The sequence below is a fragment of the Chiloscyllium plagiosum genome, unplaced genomic scaffold (assembly GCF_037043375.1).
Source record: "Chiloscyllium plagiosum isolate Xiang-an unplaced genomic scaffold, Cpla_swu_hap1 HiC_scaffold_28, whole genome shotgun sequence".
Classification (NCBI taxonomy): Eukaryota; Metazoa; Chordata; class Chondrichthyes; order Orectolobiformes; family Hemiscylliidae; genus Chiloscyllium; species Chiloscyllium plagiosum.
Window position 1 is genome coordinate 48,707,816 of NW_028270166.1, and position 20,354 is coordinate 48,728,169.

At 43.8% G+C, this 20,354-nt stretch overlaps 1 protein-coding gene across 1 annotated transcript in view; it reads left to right on the forward strand.

The window, feature by feature from the left end:
* Positions 1-2,547: 2,547 nt before the first annotated feature.
* The window catches only part of LOC122565141 (E3 ubiquitin/ISG15 ligase TRIM25-like), a 35,752-nt gene continuing 17,945 nt past the window's right edge, over positions 2,548-20,354 (forward strand). The window contains exons 1-2 of the mRNA XM_043720805.2: positions 2,548-3,111; positions 17,291-17,386. Coding sequence (XP_043576740.2) covers positions 2,548-3,111; positions 17,291-17,386 — 660 coding nt within the window. The remainder of the gene's footprint in view (positions 3,112-17,290; positions 17,387-20,354) is intronic.

A 20,354-nucleotide genomic window follows, 5' to 3' on the forward strand; every position in this document is an offset into this window, starting at 1 on the left:
AGCTGTTGGAATCCAAATTAAATTAATAGAATCTGGAATTGTGTATAGTTGTACATTTATACAGCTCGGAAACAGACCCTTTGTCCAACTTGTTCATGCTGACAAAGTTCCCCAGATTAAACTCGTGCCATTTGGCTTATATCCCTCTAAACATTTCTCGTTTATGTCTTTTAATTGTTGTAACTGTATCTGCATCTACCATTTCCTCTGGCAGTTCATTCCAAATATGAACCACCCTCGGTGCCCTTCAGATCCCTTCCAAACTTTCCTCCTTAAAATGATGCCTCCTAGTTTTGAACTCGTCTACACTAGGGAAAAGATGTTTGCTGGGCGAAACTGAGGACTGCAGATGCTGATGAAGGGCTTATGCCTGAAACGTCCATTCTCCTGCTCCTCAAATGCTGCCTGACCTGTGCTTTTCCAGTACTACACTCTTCGACAAAAGGTGTTTGTTATTCTCCTTATCCATGCCCGTCATGGTTATAACTCCAGGAAAACTTTACTTTCTGCAGACTAACGTATAAACCACAAAACAGCATCAGTGTTATTGCATGATACTTCCCCTGAGGCTTATAACCACTTATAGCAGTTCACAGTTTCTATTCACTTTGGGTCTCAAATGACTATATTGATATTTTAGTTCTCTTCCAGATGTTCAAATATTACTCAAATTTTCACTGATACTGGAAGATCTTGGTCTATTTCAGACTCATTAGTGCCAATTTACATATGTTAAGCCTATTGTGGCATCTATTTTGTCAAGATTTCTGACAAGAAAGGGGAACGGTAACATTGTCTATATTCCGATGTAGATTCGATTCAAAATTATTCCTTTCTGCCAGATATGATCGAACCAGTGGAGACCTCAGGCATAAATCTGGTGCTATAAGTAAACTAGTGCAGGTGACAATGGCAAGTTGACTTAAATGTTAATATTTCTAAATTGATTCCTCCATCAGGTCAGAAATGAGGTATTTGCTGAAGATTACACCACTCATGGCTCCTCAGATACTGAAGCAGTCCCTGTCTAAATACAGCAAGTCCTGGTCAATATTTTGGTTTGGGTTGACAAGTGGCAAGTGAGATCTGTGCTACACATGACAGATAATGACTGTCTGCAGCAAGAGAGAAGTTAACCACTGGCCCTTGACAGTCAACAGCCTCACTATCAGAAACCTGAGATTTACCATTGACTTATAACTGATCTAGCCACGTAGATACTGAGATGACAAGAACATCTTGTCATCTAGAAATACTTCAGTGAGTAACTCATCTCCTGACGACTCTAAGCCAAAAAGGCACGAATCCAAAGCATGATAGAATACTCACCCAAATGCTTGGATGGGTGGAGCTCTAACAACACTAGAAGCTTGGCACCATCCTGGGCAAAGCAGTACACTTGATTGGCACCACATCTTCCAGCAAATATTACACTCACTGTGCTGTGGTCGGGGGAAGGGTCACAGATTCAGGGTCACTGTTGCTCGGGTCAGGAGAAAGTGTTAACTGTTGAGGGAGGAGTCACTTTACTGGGGTCAGGGATTGGGATCACTATGCTGGGGTCATGGGGAGGGGGTCACTTTGTAGGCTTCGGGGGAGAGAGTTGCTTTACTGGAGTGAGGAATTCAGGGTTAATGTGTTGGGGTCAGGGGGAGAGGGTCACTGTGCAGGGTCTAGGGGATTGGGGTCATTGTGCTAGGGCCAATGGGAGGGGGTCATTGTGCTGCGGTCAGGGGTCAGAGTCACTTAGGTTCAAGGGGATTGGAGTGACTGTGCTGGAGTCATGGGGAGGGGGTCACTGTACTGTGTGCTGGCGTCAGGGGTCAGGGCCACTGTTAGGTTCAGGGGGATTGGAGTGACTGTGCTGGGGTTGTGGGAAGGGGGGTCACTGTGCTAGGTTCAAGGGGATTGTGGTCATGGGTGGGACATGTGCTTGGGTTAGAAGGATTGGGATCTCTGTGCTGGAGTCAGAGGGATTGGGTCTCTATGCTGGGAACATGGGGAGGGATTCATGTGCTGGGGTCATGGGGGATTAGGATGCCTGTGCTAGGGTCAAGGAGAGGAGGTCACAGTGCTGGAGTTGGAGGTGGAGTCACTATGCTGGGGTCAGGGGGAGGGTGTCATGCGGTTGGGGTCACTGCTCTGATTCTGAACAGTCCTGAGGCAGCACCTAATTTCTGACCCTGGCCTTGTCCAAAGTTAAAGGAGCTTATTGCAAGCTCAAAATCCTCATCAAAATGTTCTGTTAACCATAATACATTGAAGCCATCTTGAGGTCGTGCCAAGTGAGCAATAAATGCAATTTCTGTCCCCTTCTAAAATTTCATCCCTGTCAGGTAACAAACAGTAGAGCATGAGGTCCTCTATTTATTAGTTTAAGTTAAATCTATTTCTCAAGTCCAGATCATTACATTTGTATCTAGTTGTGTAGGTATTTCCTTTGACAAATAATGTGGTTAATATTTTTGAACCAATCGCAATGCTGTGAGTTTCCTGCATGTCAGTGATTCTCTGCAAGTCACTTTCAGTTTCTATTCCCCTTAACAAATGGCGACTGCTTCACCTCAAGCATGGTTAGAGGAGGAATTGATTTGTTCCATCTGTCTACAAATGTATACTGATCCTGTGATTCTCAATTGTAAGCACAGTTTCTGTAAAGTCTGTATTGAGAAAACCTGGAAAGAGGCCGTGTTTGAAGCTTATCCCTGCCCTGAATGTAGGGCAGAGTACAAGAAGTGGCCAGATCTGCAGAAGAATTTCAAACTTGCAAGCATTATTGAGAAATATAATGTTCAAAATACTTCAACCCATTCACTTCTGTGTAACTACTGCCCCAGCCACCCACGGCCGGCAGTGAAGACCTGCCTGAAATGTGAAGCTTCCATGTGCCCGGAACACTTCAGGCATCACACCGAGAGCATAGTGTTTAAAAGTCATCTCCTTGTAGATCCCACTGCAGATGTGTCCCAGTGGAAATGTACAGAGCACCAGGAGCTGCTGAACATTTACTGTAAGGAGGATAAGGTGTGTGTCTGCACTCTCTGCACTGTATTTGGGAAACACAAGGGCCACAATTGTGGGAGCATCAGCGAAGGAGAGAAGGAGCTCAGGGTAAGTACAAAATATTAATAAGTTGTCCCCTAGAGTCTCATTCTTCCTCAATCTATATGCATTGCCAATTGATGGGGTGCTTGTTGATTTTTCTTCTCACCTATCACTGGGGGCGGAACTGGTCCTAAGTGAAGCAGAAACTACACAGTACAGAAAGTAAACTGATTTGAATAACATTAGATCCACAAGATCCCCTGGAGCAGATTTGACTTCTGAGGGGAGCAAATGAGAATTTATTTTGTGTTTCTTATTTATTTGTGGGAGGTGAATATCGCTGGCTAGATCAGCATTTATTAGGCAAAAGTGAGGACTGCAGATGCTGGAGTTGAGTCAAAATTAAAGTGGTGCTGGAAGACTGGATGCCTTCTCGCAGAGCGTTTTAGAGAACATCTCCGGGACACCCACATCAATTAACCCCACTGCCCTAACATTTCAACTCCCCCTCCCACTCTGCCAAGGACATGCAGGTCCTGGTCCTCCTAAAATGCCGTTCTCTCACCACCCAACGCCTGGAGGAAGAACGCCTCATCGTCTGCCTCAGGACCCTTCAACCCCATAGCATCAATGTGGTCTTCACTAGTTTCCTTATTTCCACTCCCCCCACCTTACTCCTGTTCCAACCTTCCAGCTCAGCACCATCCTCATGACCTGTCCTACCTGCCAATCTTCCTTCTCACCTATCTGCTCCACCCTCCCCTCTGACCTATCACCTCCATCCCCTCCCCCATCCACCTATTGTACTCTTGGCTACTTCTTCCCAGCCCCCCCCCACCACCTTCCATTTATCTCCCCACCCGTAGGCTCCCTGTCTTCATTCCTGATGAAGGGCTTTTGCCCGAAAAGTCGCATTTCCTGCTCCTCGGATGCTGCCTGACCTGCTGTGCTTTTCCAGCACCACTCTAATCTAGGTCAGCATTTATTGCCCATCCCTAGTTGTTCCTTGAGAAGGTGGAGGTGAGCTTCCTGCTTGAATCGCTGCAGTCTATGCACTGCAGGTTGACCCACAATGCCCTTGGATAGGGAATTTCAGGATTTTAATCCAGCAACAGTGAAAGAACGGTGACATATTTCCAAATCAGGTTGGTGAGTGGCTTGGAGAGGAACTTAAAGGTGGTGGTGTTCTTATATACCTTGACTGTTGCTGGAGCTGCACCCATCCAGGCAAGTGCAGATTATTCCATCACATTCCTGATTTGTGACTTGTGGACAGGGTTTGGGGAGTCAGGAGATGAGTTACTCACCTCAGTATTCCTAGCCTCTTACCTGCTCCAGTAGCCATAATATTTGTGTTGTAACACACCTCTAGAGCAGGAGGGACTTGAACACAGGCCCCTTGCTCAGAGGTAGGGCCACTACCAATATACCACAAGAGCTCTACCACAATATTTGTACAGCTGGTCCCAGTACAGTTTGACACTTCCCCAGGATTTGATAGTGAGGTTTCAGCAATGACAAAGCTACTGAATGTCAAGGGTTGATGGTTATATTCTTTCATGTTGAAGATGTACATTCTCTGGCATTTATGCTTTGCCCTTTCCTGGTATTTATATCCAGGTCGCCCTTGTCAATCTCCTCTGCACACTGTCCAGTGGCTCGATATCCTGAGGCTTACCAAACGTCTATTTTTAATTATATCCCTTTAGCAGCAAGCCTATTGCTGTAACCTAGCTTTCCTTACCAAATAATAATACCTTATTTTTGTCCATGTTGAAATTTATTTACCAAATATAAATCTATTCCATCCGTTGAATAAATAGCCACCTACCCATCAGTTCACTGTCTCTTTCCCTTCCAAATTGGGTATCGACTGCAAATTTAGAAGCTGCATTTTTTATTCCAAAAATTCAAGGGAACATAATTTAACACAAACTGTCAACAGTGATGCTTATGGATCTTCACTTTGCATCTTCAGTCACTCTGAATAGCTGTCATTAACCCTAACTTCTGCTTTCTGACTTGGAGCCAGTGATCATTCTGCTACCTGTCCCTATGCTTTCATCTTATTCATTAGTATATTATGTGCAGACGTTTGGGAAGAAAACACTATTAAATAATTCAGTAAGGTAGTTCACACAATGACTTTAGCATGAAAGGAGGCTATGGAAAGGTGCAGCACAGTGGCTCTGTGGCTAGCACTGCTGCCTCACAATGCCAGGGACTCAGGTTCAACTGTCTGTGTGAAGTTTGCACATTCCCTCCATGTCTGCGTAGGTTTCGTCCAGGTGCTTCAGTTTTCTCCCACAGTCCAAAGATATGCAGGGTAGGGTGGAATTGGTCATGGGAAATATAGGGCTACAGGGATTGAATAAGGAGTATGTCTGGGTGGGATGCTCTTTGGCAGGCTAATGTGGACCCGATGGGCTGAATGGCCTGTGCTCACACTGTTGGATTGCTGTGAGATTGAACCTATCAAGGCCATGTCATCACTTTGTAGACCAGTCTGTGCATTCCAATTAAAATAAAACAAATAACTCTGGCTGCTGAAGATTGGACACAAAGAGTTTCTGGAAAACTCTGCAGGTCTGGCAGCATCTGTAGAGAAGAGGAGTTAACATTTCAAATCCATTGACTCTTCTTCAGCTCATTTCTACTTATCCCTGTAGCCCTGCAAAGTCTGTCCAGTTTCCATTTTAAATCATTGATCACCCTTTAGCCCGGAGGCAGCACATTCCAGATCATTACTTCCTTTGTCAGCTCTCTCCTTCAGCTTTAGGGAAATGTAAGCCTATGGTCATGAGGGTGATGCTCTTTGATGGACATTTAGGGAGCAAACACCTCCCAGGAATTAACATCAATGCTGCCGTGCTTCAGGACAGCTTCTGAGTGACTTTGACCGTGTTTTTCTGTCTTCCCTTGGGGCGTTGGCCATTTGAAAGCTGAGAAAGAAAACAGGACCCCACTGGGGAAACGCTAATGGGACACATTGTCCGATCTTTAGTAAATGCTTTAGCAGGAGTTCTGCCTAAATTCTCAGGAGGACACTAGCGTTTGTTTAATGGTCCTCCTGTTCAATCCAGAGAATGTGATAGAGGCCTTTCTGGAGGGTTATCTTTAACACTTTGCACGTGTTGCCGGTCTCCCTGCTGTACAGAATGTGATAACTTCAACTGCTGTGTACCCCAGGACTTTAGTTGACTCATGGAATTCTTTGTTGTTTTAACCCTTGCTGCTGTAGTTTGTAGGAGGCGAAGCTGGCAGTGCTGGATCGCTTTACCAATGGTATCTTTATGGTGCCAAGGTCTAGAAAATGTTCAACATATTCCAGAGTCTGTCCTTCAATAGGCAGATTGTTCAATTAACCAGCTCTGGATGAATACAAGATTTTTTTGGCAGCAATCAAAGAGAACAAAGAGCAAAGAACAAAGAAAATTTACAGCCCAGGAACTGGCCCTTTGGCCCTCCATGCCTGAGCCAATCCCAAATCCACTGTCTAAACCTGTCGCCCAACTCCTAAGCATTCCTCTGCTTCCCACCTACTCATGCATCTGTCAGACGCATCTTAAATGAATCTATCGTGCCTGCCTCTACCACCTCTGCTGGCAACACATTCCAGGCACCCTCTGGAAAGTACTTGCTGTGTGTATCCCCCTTAAACTTTTCACCTCTCGTCTTGAAAGCGTGACATCTCGTTATTAGATTAGATTAGATTAGATTAGATTACTTACAGTGTGGAAAAAGGCCCTTCGGCCCAACAAGTCCACACCGACCCGCCGAAGCGCAACCCACCCATACCCCGACATTTACCCCTTACCTAACACTACGGGCAATTTAGCATGGCCAATTCACCTGACCTGCACATCTTTGGACTGTGGGAGGAAACCGGAGCACCCGGAGTTATTGAATCCTTCACCCTGGGAAAAAGCTTATCTCTATCTACCCTCTCTATACTCTTCATGATTTTGTAGACCTCAATCAGGTCCCCCCTTAATCTCCTTTTCTTAATGAAAACAATCCTAACCTACTCAACCCCTCTTTATAGCTAGCACCTTCCATACCAGGCAACATCCTTGTAAACCTTCTCTGCACCCTCTCCAAACCATCCACATCCTTTTGGTAATGTGGCAACCAGAACTGTACACAGTATTTTAATGCGGCTGACCAAAGTCTTGTACAATTTTAACATGGCCTGCCAACTCTTATACTCAATACCCCGTCCATTGAAGGCAAGCATACCATATACCTTCTTGACCACTCTATCCACCTGTGCAGCCACCTTCAGGGTACAATGGACCTGAACTCCCAGATTTCTCTGCTCGTCAACATCGTTTACAGTATAGTTCGCTCTAGAATTAGACTTTCCAAAACGCAACACCTCACATTTGCCTGGATTGAACTCCATCTGCCACTTCTCCGCCCAACTCTCCAGTATATCTGTATCCTCCTGTATTCTCTGACAGTCCCTTAAGCTTTCTGCTACTCCACCAATCTTTGTGTCATCTGCAAACTTGCTGATCATACCAACAGCGCCCTCTTCCAATCATTTATGTGTATTACAAACAACAGTGGCCCCAACACTGATCCCTGTGGAACACCACTGGTCACCTTTCTCCATTTCAAGAAACTCCTTTCAACTACTACTCTCTGTCTCCTGTTGCTCAACCAGTTCTTTATCCACCTAGCTAGAACACCCTGCACACCATGTGACTTCACTTTCTCTATTAGTTTACCATGGGGAACCTTATCAAACACCTTACTAAAGTCTATGTATACGATATCTACAGCCCCTCCTTCATCTATCAACTTGGTCACTTCCTCAAAGAATTCTATTAAGTTGGTAAGGCACGGTCTCCCCCACACAAAACCATGTTGCCAATCACTGATAAACTCATTTTTTTCCAAATATAAATAATTTCATCCCTCAGTACCTTCTCCAGCAACTTTCCCAACACTGACAACAGGCTCACTAGTCTGTAGTTACCTGGAATATCCCTACCACCCTTCTTGTACAGGGGAACAACATGAGCAACCCTCCAGTCCTCCGGCACCTCAGCTGTGTTTAAGGATACTACAACGATATCTGTCAGGGCCCCAGCTATTTCCTCTCTCGCCTCCCTCAGCAACCTGGGATAGATCCCATCTGGTCCTGGGGATCTGGCCACCTTAATAACCTCTAGCCTACCCAACACATCTTCCCTACTTATGTCAACGTGATCGGGAGTAATCAAACTTCTATCCATAATCTCAACATTCATCATGTCCCTCTCCACAGTGAACACTGATGCACTGATTCAGAATCTCACCCACTTCCTCAGGTTTGACACACGGCCTTCCTTCCTTATCCTTTAGTGGACCATTCAAGGACAGGCTGAGTTTCTTGTAAAGAGACCAAGAGTGGGGGCTTGCACATCTGAAGCAGACACCACTGAGGTTAAAGAGTTTTCTATATAGTACTTGCATCAGAGGGCAGCTGATCTTTGATGAGGTCACCCATCAGGTAGATTGAAAATAATGTGGGGCTATCATACAGATTTGCTTGACACCAATCCAGATTGTGAAGGTGTCATTATTGTGGACTCGACCAAACTCCCTCAAAATATGCCAAGGAGACAGCCTCAACCCTAACTCTCTATTTGATTTAAGGGCAGTGTAAGGCGCTGTGTTCCAGATATGTTTCGATTGGTCCACTACTTGGCTTTAAGCAAAATGCACTTTATTTTTACAATTCAATTAAAATACAACCAAAAAAATAAGAATTGACATAACTTTAACTCAATTGAAATACTGAATAAAATTATATATTATTTCACTACTAATCATAAACAATTCCAATATAGCAGCATCCCATAAACACACCCCTGGCAAAGGCAAATTCAGCAAAACAGATTTTCCCTACATGCTCGCTTCCTTCCAGTCCAGGAGAGAGGAACACCGAAAGGAAAAATCGAGCAACAGACAGAGAGAGAGAGAGAAAAAACATAAGCTTGTTGCTGCAGCAGAGAGACAGCTGTATCTATCAGTTCCAAACCCCAAATGCTACTTGCAACATATATGCTGAAATTTTGCAACACCAACACCAAACCCAAAGTCTCTTTCTCAATGATGGAATATTTCTTTTGATGAATATTCAACCTTTGGAAGAAATACCCATTAAGGTATTTCTAGCATATCGTCATCTTCTTGTAAGAGTACAGTACCAACACCCACATCACTTGCATCAGTAGCCATCTTGAATGGCTTTGTGTACATAGGTGTTGCTAACACTGTAGCAGTGGTCAACATGACTTTCAGGCTGTCAAATATCTTCTGACATTCCTCAGTCCACTGAAAATCCATGCACCACTTCAACAGGTCAGCCAGTGGAGCAACTCCAGGCTTAAATTTCGTATGAATTTCCAATAAAACCCACTCAATCCCAGGCATCATTATACTTCCCTCTTCATCGATGTTATGGGAAATTCCCAGTAACCTCTGTTTTTGCATCCCTGTGGGACTATCTATCCATGTTCAATAGCATGGCCTAGGAGCGTGAATTGGGACTTTGGAAACTCATTTTTAGCCATGTTTATCATCAAGCCCAACTCCCAAAGTCAATGGAACAATTCCAATAGCTGCTCCAAATGTTCCTTCCCTGTGTGACTAAAACCTCCAGATCATCTATGTACACCACACAATTGGGTAATCCTGAAATAGCCTTATTAGTTGGTCTTCAAAATGTTGCTGACACATTCTTCATACCAAATGGCATGACTTTAAATTGATACACAGAGGAACCTTGATTATCCAAATATCAATTATCCAAATATCGAATTATCCGAAGAGGATCTCAACGTCCCGATAGAAACATTACTTCAAAGAGCTGTTTTAACCCTGATCGTGTCTTTTGTTTACAGGTACAACGATTAAAAATGAACTCGGCTCATAAAACACTGCCGAGAACAGTCCTGGACAGTCCAGGCACCGTCTCCAAATGACTGACTCCCCGCCATCTCACCACCAGTTTCCCTGGAGCTCTACACAGCATTATCCTGTACAGGGCAGAGGTGGAACCTGTCAAAATGTTGTGTGTGCACATACGTGTGCTATTTGGAGACTTGGGGGGTGGGGTGTGTGGGGAGATCGGCCAGGGGAGCAGGGGTGCAGAAGGGGTCAGATGGTGGGTGGGGTTGGGGGAGCGGGGTTGGAGCTGCAGGGTTGGGGTGGGCATGGGGTGGAGGGGGTGTGGTGTTGAACGGGGTTGGGGGCAGAGGGGGACAGTATTGGACGGGTTTGGGGCCGGGGGCGGGAGGGGCGGTGTTGGACAGGGTTGGGGAGGGCAGGGGTACGGGGTGGAAGCAGACAGGGTTGGGGGCTGGCAGGGTGGGAGTGGACAGGTGAGGGGGCAGGGTCTCATGCTCAGTGTGCTGTTGCCTTATCTCCTGAACGGGGAGCAGACAGAAAACTCCGAGCCCCAGAAGAAATCAATTAAAGGAATAATCAATTATCCAAATGAAATAGTGCCCACCCATCTCGTTCGGATAATCGATGTTCCTGTATAGTTCATTCGGTGTCCCAAAAGCCAAAATTTCCTTTGCTATCTTGTACCTGCTTGCATCTTCTGAGTAAGCCCAGTTTAGAAATATAAGTTGCTTGTCCTGCCTTCTCAGTACAGGTTTCTAGATGCAGAACAGGATACAACTCTGATTTTGTAACAGCATTGACTTTGTGATAGTCCACACATAACCGTTGGGTCCCATCTGGTTTTAGCACCATCACTATGGATGAGCTCCATTCACTGCAACTCCCTTTAATTCTGATGTCTTTGACCATGCTTTCAATTTCTTTTTGCACCTGTTCCAGTTTTTGAATTGTAACAAATAACACAATCTCATTTTGCTTTCCTTCCCAATCAAAATACCTTTTGACCATATTCACAGGACACATTATGAGATTTCTTTCTCTCTGGTGTCCTTATCAAATAATTCAACTTACTCAATCTCCTTTGGGGCAGCACAGTGGTTAGCACTGCTGCCTCACAGCGCCAGAGAGCTGGGTTCAATTCCCACCTCAGGCAACTGCCTGTGTGGAGTTTGCACATTCTCTGCATGCTCCAGTTTCCTCCCGCAGTCCAAAAAAGTGCAGGTTAGGTGAAGTGGCCATGCTAAATTGCCCGCAGTGTTAGATGAAGGGGCAAATGTAGGAGGGTGGGTTGCTCTTCAGAGGGTCAGTGTGGACTTGTTGGGCTGAAGGGCCTGTTTCCACACTAAGTAATCTAATCCTTTTGATTTGATAAGGCCCACAAAACCTTGCTTTTAAATGTTCCCCTACCACTTGTGGTAATGGTTAACACTTTATCCATACCAACAAAATTATGAATGTTTGATTCCTGTTTCATCACACGCAGTGCTACTTTTAAATGCAGTACAACAAACTCACCCGCTCCATTTTATCTCTCCCCAATCTTTGACACATAGTCCAAAAATGTAGTGGTTGAATTCTGACTCACCAATTTCTCCTTAATTAAATTTAGTGGTCCTTTCATTTCCTGCCCTAAAACTAATTCAAATAGGCTGAATTTAGTCACTTCATTAGGTGGATCCCTAATTGCAAAAAGTACACATTGAATTCCTTTATTTCAGTCCTTTCCTCAGCATTGTCTTTAAAGTTTATTGCCACTGTTCTAATGCTCCCTGTGATTCTGGATGGTACGCAGTTGATTTAAATTGTTTTATTCCTAAGATGTCCATAATTTCCTTGAATAACTTTGATGTAAAATTTGATCCTTACTCTGACTTGTATCTCTGTGGGAACTAACTCTTCTACAATCGTTTTAGCCATGAGACTGCGTAACAAAATGGCCTCTGGAAATCAAGTAGACACATCCATTATGGTCAACAAATATTAATTCCCACTTTTTGTTTTAGGGAGGGATCCTAAGCAATCAATTAAGACTCTTATAAAAGGTTCCTGAAATGTTGGATAGGTATTAAGGGTGCTGGTTTTATCACTGCCTTAGCTTTTTCTATTGCCTGATATATGACATGTCTGGCAAAATTCAGCCACATCTTTATGCAGTCCAGGCCAATAAAAATGTTTCTGTAGATTGGCCTGAGTTTACCTTACTCCCAAATGACCTCATACCGGTACCTCATGTGCTACCTGCAATACCTCCTTTCTATAACTCACCAGTAATACAACTTGATAAACTTTTATCAATTTTTCATCCACCTGGATATGTCCATTTCCTCATCAAGACCTCGTTTTTAAGATAGTAACATTCTAGGATGCAGTCAGATTCTTCTTCTGTGTTTTGTCTTTTTGATACAGCTGCTTGATGTTTGCAAGTTTCTGTTTTAATTCAGTTAACTTCCTTGAACTAAAAATATCCACTTCACCCTCCACCTGTTCTCCCTTTTTCTCAGCCCTTTGATCATACGTAGTTTCTGATAATTGAACTTCAACTTCCTTATATGTATTCTTTGATTTCTTCTCCTGTTCCAACCTGTGGTTTTGTGACCTTGTTACCACACACTCAGGAAAAATCTCAGGATATACTTGCTGTAACTCCTCAGTTGTTTGATTTTCCACTGGCTTTTCAACCACAGTGGACATCAGTCCCACCTGTGATCCAGCTATATTGTTACTGAGGATAAACTATTTCTGGAACAAAGAATTTCTCCATTACTCCTTCCACCTCTTCACTGGGCTCTCCAACCTCACCTTATATAATGAAACACTGCTCTTCTCATCGTGAATTCCACATACTACAATTTTTCTGGCATTACTCCTTCTGAATTACATATCTCCTCATCTTCCACCAAAGATTGACTTGCTCCTATATCCCTTAAAATCTTAATTTCTTTACCTGCTCCTCCTGGCACACATGAGTAAACCTTATCCATGGAAGTGAATTCTTTAAAGAGATCTGGAACTTTCGTCTCAATCAACCCCTGACCAGTCTGTATATTTTTTAACTTCCACTGTGATCTCCTTTAACACTTTAACAAAACCCACTGGCTTATCCTATTTTCTCACATCTGTCTTCCCAGCACTTTCACTTCATCATACTGCCCAGATGCCTCTCCTAATAAGTGATATAAATACCTCACTAGTTCTACCTACCAATTTTGTTAGAATCAACAATACCCACATGGCTGTTGGCCATTTCATTCGTTTAGTCACCTTCTCAAATGAAATAGAAAACACTTCTATGTCCTTCTCGTCAAACTTAAGTGATGCTTGGACATATTTAAACAAACCCCCATCAGGCCTTTGGCTACAATGGGTTTGCTCTTCATCACTGCCCACATCACTAATCCCATCTTTTACCTTCACCTCTGCCATTTTAAGTCAACTTTTACTTTTCATTGCCAGCTTCTGAAGTTCAAAAACTTTCTCTTTATCACTTCCCTCTGCCTTTAATGGTAATTCAAACTGTTTCTTTTTTCACGTTCAAGCTATTTTAATTCTTTTCTCTTTGTTCTACTGCAATTATCTCGCTCTCTTTTGCTTTTACCTCTTTGTCTATTTTTTGTTCTGTCAGGGCTATTCATTCTTTTTCTTTTGCCTCTAGTTCAAGTTATTTCATTTACAATTAATTGTTTTGATATTTCCAATGATTCCGATTGCATTTCTGGCAGTTGTAAGTGATGTGCCATCGCTGCAACTATCTCCCCTCTCCTCACAGACACACACCACCTCAACTTCAGCTTGTCTGCCAATTCCAGAAGCTTTGCCTTACTCACCTTCTGTAAATCTCCCCAAGTGACTTTTTCCACCCAGAAAACTCTTAGTCACTAAGAGCCATTATTACACAAGGCACACCCTATTTAAACCAACCAAATGCATTACTGAAAAGAGAACACCAACACTCATGGCTTTGAGTCCAATAATCCTAAACCCAACCTGGAATTGGAGATTTTAATCCCACACCAGACCAAACCTCTTCCAAACATATCAAGGAGACAGCCTAGATCTTAACTTTCATCTTATTGAAAGGCGAGTGTAAGGTGCAGTGTTCTAGATGTGATACAATTTGTCAAACTACTGGCTTTAAGCAAAGCATACTTTATAAATATTACACTATAATTTTAATACAAACAAAAAGAGAATAATTTGCGTAACTTAATTCTATTGAAATACTTAATAAAGTTATATGCTATTTAACTAATAATCATCAACACTTCTAATATAGCAGCATCCCATACACACACCTTTGGCAAAGGCAAATTCAGCAAAACAAATTTTCCTCACCTGCCATCTCCCTTCCAGTCCAGGAGAAAGGAACAACAAAGGAAATAATCTAGCAGCAGAGAGAGACAGAGAGAGAGAACACAAATTTGTTGCTGCAAGCCCATATCCCTCTAACCCCTTCCTATTCATATACCCATCCAGATGCCTTTTAAATGTTGTAATTGTACCAGCCTCCACCACTTCCTCTGGCAGCTCATTCCATACACACAACACCCTCTACATGAAAAGTTGCCCCTTAGGTCCCTTTTAAATTTTTCCCCTCTCACCCTAAACCTATGCCCTCTAGTTCTGGACTCCCCTGTCCCAGGGAAAGGATCTGGTCTACTTACCCTATCCATGCCCCTCATGATTTTATAAACCTCTATAAGGTCGCCGCACAGCCTCCAACGCTCCAGAGAAAACAGCCCAAACCTATTCAGCCTCTCCCTGTAGCTTTAAAACTCCAACTCTGGCAACATCTTTGTAAATGTTTTCTGAACCCTTTCAAGTTTCACAACATCCTTCCGATAGGAAGGAGACCAGAATTGCACACAATATTCCAACAAGGGCTTAATCAATGTCCTGTTGGGACTCTGTTTTATTTCACTACCGCTACTGTTAGTTTGACTGGAGATCCTTTAACATTCTCTATTCCCATTGCTAAATACAGGCATAATGATAGTTATCACTATTAGTCATATGCAAAATTGATAGCCAATTCTTGATTCTGTGTGAAGGAGCCCATCATTATAATCGACAGGACAGGTTCACAGAGCAGTTAAAAAAAAGCAGACAGTATTCTGGGTTTTATTAATGCGGGAGTAGAGTACAACAGCAAGGAGTTGAGGTTGAGCGAATTCCACTGTGGGCACCACATATTAAGAAGGAAGCAAATGCAAAAGCAGTTTATGACCACGTTCCAGGGACGAGGAACTTCAGATGATAGACTGGAGAAGTTAGGACTGTTTTACTTCGAGAAGCGATGGCAGACAGTGGATCTGATTGAAGTATTTGAAATCATGAGATTCCAGATAGAAACGTTTCCCACTCATGAAAAGATTGAGATTTTCTAGAATAATAACCAGGGATGAGGGATTTGAGATACAAGGAAGGATTAGAGAAATTGGACTTATTCTCCTTGAGGCACTGAAGATTAAGAGGTGGCCCTATTGAGGTGAGAGGGTAAAGAAGGACATTGTTTCACTAGTTACTATTTCAGTAACTGGGGGTCACAATGTCAAGATTGTCAGCAAGAAAGCTAGGAGTGAGAAGAGAAGAAACATCTTTACTCAGAGAGTTGTTAGGATTTGAAATGCACTGCCTGGGAGAGTGGTGGAGGTGGATTCCATGGGAGGTTTTGAAAGAGAGCTGGTTACATATTTGAAAGGGATGAATGCAGAGATAGGGCTAGAGAGAGTGAGACTACTGGAGTAGCTCTTTCAGGAGCCAGTACAGACATGATAGGCCAAATGGCCTCATTCTATATTGCAAAATTCAATGATTCTAATTAGTAAAAGAAGTAAAAGTGACAGGAGGAGAAACTTTCTTCCTACAGCAAGCTTGGAATCCATTGCCTAAGAGTCTGGTGGAGGCAGATTCAATCAAGTTTTCAAAAGGCAAGTAGAGAGTTTTCTGAAAGGCAGCAATGTGCAGGATTATGGGGAAAAGGCAGGAAATGGCACTAAGATGCTCATTGGAAGAGTCAACCAATCGCGATAAACTGAATGGCATCCTACCACATTCTGGATGTGTCTGAAGAGAAGATTCCTGAGCCTGGTGCTGGGACTGACTACCTTCAAGGCCAAGGAGAGATTGGGGAACTTTGGACTATTTTCCTTGGGGAAGAACAGGGCAGGAGGGGATTTTTTGAGGGGTTCAAAATGATGAGGAGTCTGATCACAGTAGAGAGGGAGAAACTGTTCCCATGGACAGATACATCAGTGCATAGATTAAGGTAAATGCAGCAATGGTTACAGGAGGGAAGATGTTCTCATGCAGTGGGTAAGCACAGTCTGGAAAATACTGCCTGAGAGTGTGACAATAGACAATAGGTGCAGGAGTAGGCCATTCTGCCCTTCGAGCCAGCACCACCATTCATTATGATCATGGCTGATCATCCTCAATCAGTATCCTGTTCCTGCCTTATCCTCATAACCCTTGATTCTACTATCCTTAAGAGCTCTATCCAACTCTTTCTTGAAAGTATCCAGAGACTTGGCCTCCACAGCCCTCTGGGGCAGAGCATTCCACACACTCACCACTCTCTGGGTGAAGAAGTTTCTCCTCAACTCTGTTCTAAATGGCCTACCCCTTATTTTTAAACTGTGTCCTCTGGTTTGGGACTCACCCATCAGCAGAAACATGCTTCCTGCCTCCAGAGTGTCCAATCCTTTAATAATTTTATACGTCTCAATCAGATCCCCTCTCAGCCTTCTAAACTCAAGTGTATACAAGCCCAGTCACTCCAATCTTACAGTGTAAGATAGTCCCATCATTCCGGGAATTGACCTAGTGAACCTACGCTGCACTCCATCAATAGCCAGAATGTCTTTCCTCAAATTTGGAGACCAAAACTGCATACAATATTCCAGGTGCGGTCTCACCAGGGCCCTGTACAGCTGCAGAAGGACCTCTTTGCTTCTATACTCAATTCCTCTTGATATGAAGGCCAGCATGCTATTAGCTTTCTTCGCTGCCTGCTGTACCTGCATGCTTGCTTTCATTGACAGTGGAGGATGAAGGGTCAACCAAGGCTCTCAAAAGGGAATTAGGCTGTTAACTGAAAAGGAAGAATGTGCAGGACAACAGTGGGAAGGCAGGAGGGTGACACCAACTAACATGCTCCTATGGGAAGCCAATGTGTGATCAGCCGAATGATAATAACAATACTGTGATGTGTAATGACGACTCTGCTAACTCTTTTCCCTCAGGTTCCCTTCAAGCTGAAAGTTTCCCATTAGCTTTCAGATTTATAATTCCATCATATTGAAAATGAAGGAGTGATTGAAGTAATAAAGTGACTCTGTTACAGGCTTACTTCAATGATCAAACAGAAAGGATCAGGAGCAACATCCAATCTGTACAAGCTTCCCTTAGAGCTCTTCAGGAAGAAAAGCAAAAAGCAAAGGTAGGTGGCTTCCAGTTTGTTATATTGTAAAAAATGCACCAGCCAATTTATTCATAGGAAGCTCCTCCTGGTCCCATTTTTTTTAGCCATGTTGATGAACGGTCATGTCAATGATTTTTTTTTCTCTCTCTCTTAGACATGTCACTTGCAAAGTTTGAATTATAGAGTCAGAGTCATATTGCATGAAAACATACCCTTCAGTCCAACTAATCCCCGCCAAACATATTCCCAAACTATACTGGCCCCACTTGCCTGTGTTTGGCCCATATCCCTTCAAATCTTTCCTATTCATGTACTTATCCAAAAGTCTTTTAAACGTTGTAACTTTATCTGCATCCATCACTTCCCCTGGCAGTTCATTCCACACATGAATCACTCTGTGTAAAAATGTTGCCTCTCATGTCAGCTCAGGAATCTTTGACAAGGAGGTTGAGTGAAGTGATTACCCCACAGTTGAAGAGGGTGAAGACATGACTGCCCAGCTGGTTCAGTGCTTGATGTGGGAGGTCAACGACTCTGGTGTGTCTGGCTTGTATATGTGTGGAAAATGTGTGCACATTCAGCAATTGACCGAGCATATTGCAGCACTGATGAAAGAACTCGAAGACCTTAGGCTCATCCGACAGAACGAGATATTTCTGGACAAGACCTTCAGCGATGTTATTACACCAATCATGCCAGAAGAGAGCAGACGATGAGGAAGGCAGAGAGGAGACAGGTGCAAGAGACCCCGGGAGAAGTACCTGTCAGGAACAAGTTGAAGCTTTTGGAAGCAGCGACTGATGACACTGACAGTTCGCAAGGCGGCCAAGTTTGTCAATCAAAAGTTGCCGCAGAGGCAGAGCGGAAGAGTCGGACATCGCACAGAGCAGTGGTAATAGGGGACTCCATCGTGAGAGGAACTGACCGGGGTTTTTGTGGCAGCAGACGGGATTTAAGGATGGTGTGTTGCCTTCCTGGTGCGAGAGTGAAAGACATCGTGGACAGAGTGCAGGAAATCCTCAAGGATGAGGGTGAAGAGCCAGAGGTGGTGGTACATGTCGGCACAAATGATGTCGGGAAGAAGAGGAGGAACATACTACAGCGGGACTTCGGAGAACTAGGAAGAAGGCTGAAAAGCAGGACGTCCAAGGTGGTTATCTCCAGTTTGCTTCCAGTTCCTCGGGCTAGTGTGGCCAGAAACAGGGAGATAATGGACTTGAACGTGTGGTTGGGGAACTGGTGCAGGAAGCAGGGATTTAAGTTCTTGGATCACTGGGGTATATTTTGTGGTAAGCATAAATTCTTTAAGAGAGACGGCTTGCACCTTAATAGGTTAGGGACCAGCATTCTGGCAGGCAGGTTTTCTACTGCAACACAGCTACGTTTAAACTAAGTAGAGGGGGGGGGGGGGGGGGGGGGGACAAGCTGGATGTTTAAAAAGGAAATTGAAGGGAAAGTTAGAACAAGAGAAGTCAAGAAAGACAACTGTATCAATGAGGCAGAAAACTCGGAAAGGCATCATGCTGTAAGGTTGAGTGAAATAAGGGTTGATGGGAAGGGTGAGAGCAGTAACAAATTAAAAATACTATACATGAATGCACGAAGCATTAGACATAAGATGGGTGAGCTTGAGGCTCTTTTGGAAATTGGCAGATACGATATTGTGGGGATAACTGAGACGTGGCTTCAAGTGGACAGGGTCTGGGAAATGAATATTCAAGGATACACATGCTATCGTAAGGACAGACTGACGGGCAGAGGGGGTGGGGTGGCCTTGTTGGTAAGGGACGATATTCAGTCCCTTGCGTGGGGGGACCTAGAGTCAGGGGATATAGAGTCAGTGTGGATAGAGCTTCGAAATACTAAGGGTAAAAAGACCCTCTTGGGAGTCATCTACAGGCCCCCAAACAGTAGTCTGGATGTCGGATGTAAGTTAAATCAGGAACTGAAATTGGCCTGTCGCAAAGATGTCACTACAGTTGTTATGGGGGATTTTAACATGCAGGTAGACTGGGAAAATCAGGATGGTATTGGGCCTCAAGAAAGAGACTTTGTGGAGTGCCTCAGAGATGGATTCTTAGAGCAGCTGGTGCTGGAGCCGATCAGGGAGAAGGCAATTCTGGATCTGGTATTGTGTAACGAACCAGAATTGGTCAGAGACCTCGAAGTGAAGGAGCCATTGGGAAGCAGTGACCATAATACAATAAGCTTCAATCTGCAATTTGAGAGGGAGAGGGTACAGTCGGAAGTGACAGTACTTCTGTTGAATAAAGGGAACTATGGAGCTATGAGGGAGGAGCTGGCCAAAGTTCAATGGTGCAATACCTTAGCAGGGATGACCATGGAGGAACAATGGCGGATATTTCTGTGTATAATGCAGAAGTTGCAGGATCAGTTCATTCCTAAAAGGAAGAAAGATCCCAGGAGGAGGCATGGGCGGCTGTGGCTGACGAGGGAAGTAAAGAAACATATAAAGTTAAAAGAGAAAAAGTATAACGTAGCTAAGATAAGTGGGAAAACGTAGGACTGGGAAGCTTTTGAAGAGCAACAGAGGATTACTAAGAAGGAAATACGCAGAGGAAAAATGAGGTACGAAGGTAAACTGGCCAAGAATATTAAGGAGGATAGTAAAAGCTTTTTTAGGTATGTGCAAGGCAAAAAAATGGTTAGGACAAAAATTGGGCCTTTGAAGACAGAAACAGGGGAATATATTACTAGGAACAAAGAAATGGCAGAGGAATTAAATGGGTACTTCAGATCTGTGTTCACTTGGGAAGACACAAGCAATCTCCCTGAGGTAACAGTGGCTGAAGGACCTGAACTTAAGGGAATTTATATTTGCCAGGATTTAGTGTTGGAGAGACTGTTAGGTCTGAAGGTTGATAAGTCTCCGGGGCCTGATGGTCTGCATCCCAGGGTACTGAAGGAGGTGGCTCGAGAAATCGTGGATGCGTTGGTGATTATTTTCCAGAGTTCAATAGATTTG